The sequence below is a fragment of the Acyrthosiphon pisum genome, chromosome X (genome assembly GCF_005508785.2).
Source record: "Acyrthosiphon pisum isolate AL4f chromosome X, pea_aphid_22Mar2018_4r6ur, whole genome shotgun sequence".
Lineage (NCBI taxonomy): Eukaryota > Metazoa > Arthropoda > Insecta > Hemiptera > Aphididae > Acyrthosiphon > Acyrthosiphon pisum.
The window spans coordinates 3882582-3893394 of NC_042493.1; the positions used below are offsets into that span (position 1 = coordinate 3882582).

Sequence of the window (10813 nt, forward strand, 5' to 3'; positions counted from 1 at the left end):
AATATTTTTAAATTTGGTAATAATGCTTACGTCACTAGATATTAGCTGATTGATATGTTACAGTTTGTAAAAGAAAATAACTAATATAAATAATATAAGTACCTACATTTACTTTCAAATAGTTTTAATTTATAAAACTTTTGAGACTTTGATTGTCCACGGTCTTGATAATAATTACAAATTTGTATTTATAATATTATAATTTTTAACTATAATATATCGATAGGTACAAAACAAAGGTATTATGTTATGATTCAAGCAAATTATCGGTGAACTAGTGTTGTAATAGGTACACCTATAGTTAATCATTGTTGTATAACTTATTACTATAATAAATAGCATACCAGTATAACTATATACTGTAGAGTATAATAATATAATATTGCGTTTTTTAATTAGTATAGCTTTGTTTTGAAAAAAGCAATTTCAAAGCAATTCAAGTAAAAACTAAAATGAAAAATAAATATAGATGTTAATTTGTATTTTATTATGTCGCATTAGTTTGTGAAGCTTCAGTTTATCAAACTAATGCACTAAATAATAATACAATAATATAAAATTGTATACACGCCATTTTATTGTACGTTTATTATGTTTGCTGGTACATTCGAACATGATTTAGTGACAATACTGCTGACCATCTGGTGGATTTGATTGTCGACGACACACAGGTTAGCGAAAACCGTTAAGTGATCCAACACGTAGGGATTCTGTAACCAATAACCGTACACAATATTAATATTATTCGGTTACACAAGATATTATTCAAGCGTAAGTGCAAAAAAGTTAGTGTAAATTTCGTAGTTGATTATATTATATTAGATATTTCGATTAAATCAAGACTGGCTCAAATAGCGCGCTTCACTGTTCACGTAAACCAAGTTTTTTCCCGTTTTAGTCGTAGTTATAATGTCTAGGTAATATTGTACAAAGTGGAAATCACTAATAAGACATAATAGATTAGACGATATTATTATGACATCAATATTTTGTATACACACTCACCCGTGGCAAAGAAAAGCAGCTCTCGGTGATTTGATTCAAAATGCTTCTGTAACACGGGAACATGGCCAAATTCAGTTTGAGATATTTGGGTTCATCGTAGTCACCGATTTTGCTCTTGACGTCCGGTCTCGCCTTCACGACCTCCGAGTAAATGTTCCGGAGTACAGAGTCTATGACAGATCTCATCTAGGACACAATTAAAAAATATGTTGGTAGCTACAAATTAATATTTTAAATATTATATTTTAAAACATAAATGTGTGGAATACAAATTAAGATAATCAGTAAACGATAATAATGTGTTCACGATTCAAAATTATGTATCGTTATTGAAATTATACCTTCTTATTTTGACGTAATTCCGCTGACAATTTGAGTGCTTCTGGAAGTGACAACTTATTATGCGCCAATTCATATTGCACGTTGCTTTCGTGCACATCTCGACTGGATGCTGTATTCTAAAATAGAATAAAATAATTTTGTGTAATAATCGTGTGTGTTGTAATATTTTACTAAGCTCAATAACAACCATAGAGCGAATAATAATAATAATAATAATATGATATTTTACTTTTACATCGAAATCGTTAGATTGTTGCACATTCGGTGAGTCAGCGCCATTTCCAATATAACCGATAAACGAGGATAGTTTCTCGCTTCCTGTCTCCAAATCTCCGTAAATCATGACATTACTTTGGGTGACGTTCACTCTGGCTACACTGAAGTCGTTGAAAACCGTTCGTTTTCTTGCAGACTGTCTGGACCTTGGCTGAATATAAATGAAAAATTTAAATCATTTTATTAAACCTTTGCGTTGACAATTCTATATTACACATTAAACATACAAGTATACAGAATTGGTTCAAAATTGAAATCTTTAAAATACTTGTTTGGTACCCAATAAAGTAATATTTATACTAATCACTAAAAATCAATAATTTCATATTTTCATATATCTTATATATCATTGACAACATATGAAAATTGATTTTGGTTAAAATTAAGAGTTGTAAATCGCTCATGTTTTGGGGTTGTGGACGCTGATGGTATCGATATTAAATCGTATAGAAAATTTTTGGATAATTCCAAAAATACAATTTTTGAAGTATCATTGGCAAATTAATCGAACGCATATTAGTTACAATATAAGTCATAAATCATAACATTCTTTGAGCATTTATCACTACCCGAATAGGTTGACGCATCTGTAGTTATATAAGTTATATAACTTATAGGTAAGCATTACGTATTGAATAAGGAGTATTAAGTGTATTTCTTGGATAGGCGTGTAAAGTATATCAAAGTTTTAAGCTATTGTCTATGTATGATAATGACGAACCGTGTCTAAATCTTCCATCCACTTGACACTGAACAGATCTCCAAGACAGGTCTTGTACGGCCCAGATTCAGATCTACAGTAGCAACCATATGAACTTTCTCTAGGTCCAGACGCGGTTACTGCAAAAACTAGTTTCAAAACATTTAAATAAGTTATAGTTATATAAAGGTCTTATTAATAAGGATATAATTAAAAAAAATAAACTTAAATATTTTTTAAAAGAAGAGGAACTCCGTCCCTCAAAAAAAATCTCTCAGTCTGAACATTGAATAATGTATTTACTTTTTACACCTATTTTGTATTCTCAGTTTTAGATTTATGTAAAAAAAATTGTTGATAAGCTTTTGTCCAACACCAAATTTTTGGAGTCACTAAAAGGATTTGTTCACAATATGAATATTGTAATGTTTTCTAATATAAAACTTACTGTTTGTGTCTTCACTAAGTATTCCATCAAACATAGATCCAGCTTTACACGCTTCAATGTACAACAACATCTATTCATGGACATTTTTTAAGTGTGGAATATTATAATAAAACACTTAATTACAGTGAATAATATTGAATTTGTTAGTTAAGAGGACGCCATACATTCGTTTTTGAAGGCGAATAGGGAATTTTAACAAAAACCAAAGTTTTCAGTTATAATAGAACTTATATTAGTTCTAGGTTGAAAGTACTCCTAAGTAGCTTTTAAATATTAATAGTGGCTCTACTTTAGAACCTATAACCATTGTTAGTTGTTACGTAATCATTACGAAATTATATAGAAAATTAAATTATGAAGTGATAGATAAGAAAACTTATTTAACCATAAAAAGATATTTTTAGATGTATTTTCAAACATTTGAGAAAAAAATTGTTCAAATCTTATATTAACAAAATAAAATAACTTATTTTAATACATAAATAATTGTTTTCGTGTTATTGATATCGAAAAAATAAAATAATAATGCTCCGTCTAAGTTTTTAAACTTAAAGTAAATATTTGATTTTTTTAAATACTTTTTTTAGGTTTTTAACAAACATTTTATACATCTGCGGCGTCCTCTTGACGAAAATATGTTACCTTTTTATAAGATCCATTTTCATTCATAGTTTGAAACGCATCGTTTAGTTCATCGGCATATAAATATTCATCAGGGAAGCCTAATATTCCAGTCGTACCGTGATCGACATAATTAATGAAAATCCTATCGAGTGGTCCTCTTTATATAAACAATTGAATAAAAAAATATGATTAATATTAAATATGTGTTCATAACATTTGCGTATTATTATTATTATATTTGACTACAACACGAGATACTCAACATTGTTGGTTAAAAAGGGGTGATGAAGGGGAAGAGGGGGGAATAACTCGGTCCCCCTACCACTGACGGCGGTTAAAAAGCCTTAACAATTTAGGATTTTATACATTAGACATTATACATAACATTATACGATATATGTAATGCTTAAGACTATATGGAGACATTAGTCATCTCTGGAATTTTTTCCCGCTTTAATCCCTGCTTAACCTAAACCAGTATTGTATTAAATCATATTGAATATTTTAATGGATAAAATTGCATAGCTATTTTCTTTTTTTTATTTTACGATGAGGTTTGTGCAATAAATTAAATGTCTTTAATAAAATTAATTTTAGCATGGTTTTCCCTAAAAAACAACTAATATATTTTACTGTAAGCATTATTATAATATTATAACTAAAATGTCTCTTTTCTCCAGTTCAATTTCATATATTACAGCCTCAAAAAATTAAAAATGGTTTACGCCTTAAACGTTAAAAAAATTGCATTTTGGATGATAATTGTGATTTTAAACTTACCCTAGAACGACTTTGCCAGTTCCAATGGATCGCATGCCTGCTTGGTCACCAGTGATAATCTTTAGGAAATTTGATTTGGTCACATCCTTGTAAAAAGAAAGAGAACATCACATTAAAAATTAATAGTATCAATTTCAAATGAAGTTTAAACTTAAACAAATATAGTTCATTTTTAATTTATTGATTTTCCTGAAGTAGATATAGCCGCATAGGTATAGGTAGATAAGTGCCTAAACATAAATCTTCTTGAAAAGTTTCTCGTGACTCGTGAGACACAAAAATTTTATACAACTATATATAATATTTATTTATGTAGGTAAAAAAAATAATGTAGGTATAATATCTATAAAATAGAACAATCTGACCATCTCATGATTAGAATAGGACGTTATTACTTATTATGATGAATAGATACCCCACGAATCAATAAAAAAAAAAATAAGGTATATTATATTAGATATACTCATGGGAGCAACAAGTGTTAAAAATTTGGGGTCAAAATCTCTTACTTCGCCTTTGTAGTCGATTTGAACTCCACGGTAAACGTTAGTGCCGTTGGGCTTGTTAATGATTTTTCCTGGCGTTGGATTCCTTTCATACAAACATAATATGTGTAAATATATAAACAAATGTGGTATTATGGAAATAAAATTACGAGTTAACTTTTAAAATTGTAAATAAATTAAAGAATTTTAAGAATTAAAGTTATTTTTTTTATTTAATCAACTTACGTAGGTTTTTAAAAAAGTAATCTCATTATAATTAAAGTAAGATTTTATTATTCTTTTCAAAAATATTGCTGGAGCTTAATAATTAATAATTATGTTGTCAATACATTAACTAAGTAATGAAAATATTAATTGGAATTATTATTTTTTGTTTAAATATCTAATTTTCTATACATTTAAAAATAAACAGTGTTTATATCTATAAGTAACATGATTTTTAAATTTTTTGGTTTCAGAACACAAGAAATCACTTAAGAGAAACTTTGTTTTAAATTTTGAAGCTTTTGACTTAAGGAAATATTTTTATTGACATTTCTATAAATAATAATAAAAAGGTGGGTAAGTGGATGTCGCTCTACTGTACAGTAAGTTACAAGTGGGTCACTGTATAATGGATGATGTTAAATTTGAATTCAATTATATAATGATTCAGTGTCATTTTCAAGTATCTAAAGTCATTCGTTTTTTAATTACAAAAAAATAAGAAAATCGTTACGTGAGAAATCGAGTGAATATCAAATGTTGTAAAAATATGAATTTCAAACACTCATAAAAAATGTAATTTGTGTTACATTTTCAGATTTAAATGGAGAATTTTTTATAAATTTCTAACTAAAAATAATTTGCGAATTTTCGTCATTTTTACGTATTTTGTCAATATTTGAACTTTAGATGCTTAAAAAAAAATTGTGATTATGGATTTTTAATTTTTTTCACCTGCCTTTGAAACAATATAATAGGAACCTTCTTTTAAATTCCCAAGCTTTTTTAACCAACAAATAAAATTGTAATGATATTTATAAAAAAAAAAAAAAATGGAAACTGAAATTGTCCCTAAACAGCTCAAAATAAATCAAAATATTGGAAAAATGTTATGGTGTATAGAGAATGTTAATATAAACATTCAGTCAAAATTGTATGTACCAACGGTCATTTGTTTAAGAGTTGCACCAAAAACCAAAGTCTATTTTCTCGAAAACAGAATTTGCGTAAAAATTCCTATTTTTCCTTAATTTTTCTTTTGTTTTTCACGTCACTTTTGAAAGCTACTGGGAAAGTAAATGTAAGTAAATCTGTGAAACGATGTGGAAAACCCGGCCATTCAATACATAGCCCGGGTATAATGTAACACTCATGATATTTATTTCGGGTAATATGAATAATTAAACATTATTTAAATTGTATATTATATTGTTTGGGAATCGTATAGGTAATAGAATCTCTGGGAAATTTATAGAATGCTTGATTTATCATGGGCAATGTTAACTTAAAAAAAATATATATTTATATAATATGCCATTCGTGCAAGTAAATTATTTTGTTGAGCTGTTAAATCTATCAACTTATCGAAACTAAGATATTCGTGTTTCATTTTCTATTTTATTATAATATGAAATTATTATTACCTTAATACGCGTAGTAGTGGTCACCTAAAATGAATGATAATTAATTAAAATTGTAAATGCACTCAACAATAATATTCATAAATATCTATTTTGATGACCTTTGACATTTCCAAAATTCTAAAATATAAATTTTTTTATTCTGCTTATTTCTTTTACTTTCATTCTAGTCATCTGCACAGGTACTTAGGTGTAGGTATCTATTAACCATATCATTGTGTGTACAATTTAACTTCTAACAGAGTAGTCATATGCTGAAATATGTCCTACCTTATTTATGATAACTACATCGTCCGCACACACACTTATGACGCTTATGTCAATTATAAATTAGGCGCAAGTTGCTGACGACTTATATATTCGGTGTTGGAATAATAATTCCTTTTAAATTTTTAATTGAATATCAGTCAAATTCTTGTAAAATAATTGTTTTTCTTTAGTTTTTAACTATCTTTAAATAAAACTAGAAATATATCTTTATATTTTACATTAACCCCTAGATCTGGGTCATTGTATAAAATTCCCAGTTTTCTACTTTGCCGTAGCATAGACACTATTATTATTGTGATATTAATTAGGTATAATTAATTATTATTTATGATGTCACAATACTGTCATTACTGGTGAATGATATCGAGTTTTGTGTATGAATGAGAATTTTGAAATATTACTTTTCTATATCCTGATTGGTGTTGAATTTCTGATATATTTAGGTAATTGTGTACTTATAAGGTTTGTCATTCCATGTAATTATGGTATAGGTGATGATATGTTTAGTGTTAACAATTATGTTTATTATTACCATTATGATTAGCGATTGGTGAATATTTCATATTAGATTCTGAGTGGAACGATGGATGTATTGATTTTACAATGATGTGTGTTTTTTATATTTTTTTTTTATTTTTTTTAATTTTTTTTTTTATTTTTGTGTCTGTTATCACCTTTTAGGACAGTAAAAATGCTTGGATTTTCTTCAACAGTACCTTTTCTGATAGGAAAGTGAATCTAGTTGGTACTTTGAGGGGGTCAAAAGTAACATTTTTCCAATAGTTTTCAAAAGCGCCGTGAAAAACAAAAGAAAAATTAAGGAAAAACGGGAATTTTTACGCAAAATCTGTTTTCAAGAAAATTGATTTTGGTTTTTGGTGTAACATTAAAACGAATGACTGTAGATACATGAAACTTTCACTGGTTGTTTATATTTCCATTTTTTATACATGATAAAATTTTCAAAATATTTTGATTTGTTTTGAGCTGTTTACGGACAATTCCACTTTAACTCATTAAAGGTCGTTATCTCGGCATCTCGCAACGATAACGTGCCTCACGCAATGAAACCCCAAGGGCAACCCAGCCACTCTATTAAAACAAAAACAAAAATAAATAAAGATAAGTCTTCAACCAGTAACCGAAATACTTCACAATCTGAACGTATACAGAGTGTGTCAAGTGATGTCTTTACTCCTGAAGTAGAAATAGAAGAAAACAATTTCGAATTTCAAAATAACAAACATAAACGTCTCCTCTCCTCACCGAAATCTGATACTCAAGAACACAAGAGAAATAAACCAATGTTTATCACAGCAAATCGCTACTCTCCTCTTTCCACAGATGATAATATCATTGAGTCATCTGACACTCACACTTCACACGACACTGCAAATATTGAAATAGATCAACCTGTTAAAACAAAACTACCTCCACCAATATTTATTCGTGGAATTCTGGACTTCGTCGGCTTTCGGAATCAACTCATTAACTTGATCGGTTCTGAAAACTTTGTATTTAAATCATCCACAAATAATTTGAAAGTACAAACTACTCAACCTGAATTCTATCGGAAAACAATTCACTTTTTAAAAGAAAAACAAGCACAGTACCATACCTATCAACCACTAGAAGATAAACCGTTCAGAGTCGTAATCCGTAACTTACACCCGTATACACCAACAGTCGAGATAGGAATTGCTATAGAAGAAATTGGCTTCTCGGTACGACAAGTCACTAATGTTATTCAAAAAACCACAAAAAACAATCTTCCGTTGTTTTTTGTCGATCTTGAGCCAGCAGCAATCAATACTGACATATTCAACGTGACCTCGATACTCCATACAAAAATAAAAATTGAAGAACCACATAAACGGAGAGACATATTACAATGTCATAACTGCCAAGACTATGGGCATTCTAAAAAATATTGCTCTTACTCGCCAAGATGTGTTCGTTGCGGAGATGAACATCCATCCACCCATTGCACCAAAACCAGGGATCTGCCGGCCAAGTGTGCCCTTTGCAAGGGTGACCATCCCGCGAATTACAAAGGGTGTCAAACATACAAAAGTCTCCAACAGCTCCGTAATCCCACCTCAAAAAAAAATAGTAACTATACAAATAATGCTAATTATGTTAATAACTCTAATATTGAAGCCACTCATCAGCATACTTCCAATACTAATACACCATCAAACTCCCCCAAATCATATGCACAGGCCACCTCTCCAAATAATTCTTCCCAAACATCAAATAGTCTTACAAATGACAATACACTCCTTAACTTCCTCAACGAATTCAAATCGCTTATAAATCCATTACTCTCTCTCCTCACTACTGTTCTCGACCGTCTCTTAAAACAAAATGCTAACTAACTCTTTTACATCTCAATCCCTAGCCATACTTATGTGGAACGCCAACGGCTTATCCAATCATAGAAACGAACTTATAACTGTACTAAATGACAAAAGAATAGACTTGGCCCTGATTTCTGAAACACATTTTACATCACGCACTAAATTCTCAATACCTGGTTATAATATAATTACCTCAAACCACCCGGACAACACCGCCCACGCGGGAGCCGCAATTATCATTAAGTCTTCACTCTTGTATACCCCTTGCCAAAGTATACAAGAAAACTACCTACAATCAGCAATTCTAACTATTAAATTAAATCATATACCTGTTACAATCGCAGCAGCATACTTCCCACCCAAACATAAAATTACATTAATTCAATATGAACACTTTTTCAACTCATTAGGTCACTATTTCATAGTAGGAGGTGACTTGAATGCCAAAAACCAATTCTGGGGCTGCCACACCACTAATCCTAAAGGACGTACCCTACTTCAATTAGCTAATTTAAAAAAGTATTCTATAATAGCTCCCCCAGATCCAACCTATTGGCCAACGGCAATAAGTAAGCGCCCCGATATATTAGACATATTTATAACTTTTACCCCCAACAGTTTCCAAAATATTATTAAAAACTTACTCGAACCTTGCTCTGATCACACCTCAGTTCTACTTTCTATAGATGCTCAACCCTCCACTCAGCCCCGTCAACCTAGCTTAACGAACGGCTTCATGGATTGGGGAAAATTCCGCGAAATCATAGAACAAAAAGTTGTACTAAAAACCCGTCTTAAGCACCCAAATGACATAGAAGATGCTATCCAATATTTTACAGAATTAATCCAATCAGCTGCTTGGAGCTCATCCACTCAAACCCCTCCTAGAAGCCAGAACTCCTTCCCGATTCCTATCCATATCCGTGAACTAATAGCAAAAAAAAGACGTGCTAGAGCTATCTGGCAACGCACTAGACTTCCATCCGATAAAAACATATTTAATAATCTCGCATCTTCACTAAAACGAATTCTAAAACAACTCAGAAACGACAATTTTAGTTCTTGGGTCTCTTCACTAACGCCAAAAAATGGTTCTCTTTGGAAGGCGACTCGGAATTGCTTAAAGCAAAAGCCCATAAATTCCCCTTTAAAAAAAGAAGATAATACCTGGTGCAAAACGGATAAAGAAAAGTCAGAACTTTTTCGTTCACACTTAACCAAAGTCTTTCAACCACATCACGACATTGTAAATAACGCCTTTGAAGAACATATTGAAAACTCCCTAATTTCCCCCCTTCCTCTCTACCTACCCCCAAAACCATTTACACCTGGCGAACTACAATATTATATAAAACTGTTTCCTCTTAAAAAATCTTCTGGACTAGACCTTATTACAGCTGAAGTAGCTCGCCAGCTACCAAAAAAAGCAATTACACACCTCACTCATATATTTAACTCTATCTTAAGACTGTCCTACTTTCCTCTACAGTGGAAAACTTCTATTATAATTTTAATTTTAAAACCAGGTAAACCACCTGAATCCCCTTCCTCATATCGTCCAATAAGTCTTCTGCCTCTTTTCGCTAAACTCTGTGAAAAATTAGTATTGAAACGCATCTCTCCCTTCATAAGTTTCCAATTTAATTAGTTTTTTTTTCTATGAATGTCAATAAAACTTTATTTGTTGAGTAAAAATACTTGAAAATTTAATACAAGGCTCCTACTATATTATTACAATGACAATTTAAAAATATTAAAAGTCCTTAGTCACAGTTTTTTTTTATTAGCATTTAAGTTTAAAAATTGACAAATATGGAAAAATCACGAAAATTACCTAATTATTTTGAGTTTATAATTCGTAAAAATTTTTTCTTTTT

The 10813-nt window shown here is 30.2% G+C and overlaps 1 protein-coding gene across 2 annotated transcripts in view; it reads right to left on the minus strand.

The window, feature by feature from the left end:
* Nucleotides 1–466: 466 nt before the first annotated feature.
* The window catches only part of LOC100159991 (legumain), a 521349-nt gene continuing 511002 nt past the window's right edge, over nt 467–10813 (minus strand). The window contains exons 4-12 of one of the 2 annotated variants that reach the window (XM_029485870.1): nt 4685–4766; nt 4176–4261; nt 3414–3552; nt 2772–2841; nt 2345–2472; nt 1583–1774; nt 1347–1463; nt 1006–1191; nt 467–710 (exon numbers count right to left, since the gene is read on the minus strand). In XM_029485870.1, coding sequence (XP_029341730.1) covers nt 576–710; nt 1006–1191; nt 1347–1463; nt 1583–1774; nt 2345–2472; nt 2772–2841; nt 3414–3552; nt 4176–4261; nt 4685–4766 — 1135 coding nt within the window. In that variant the 3' untranslated portion in view covers nt 467–575. Of the gene's footprint in view, nt 711–1005; nt 1192–1346; nt 1464–1576; nt 1775–2344; nt 2473–2771; nt 2842–3413; nt 3553–4175; nt 4262–4684; nt 4767–10813 lie in introns of both variants that reach the window. The other variant, XM_008183424.3, reaches the window with a different exon arrangement.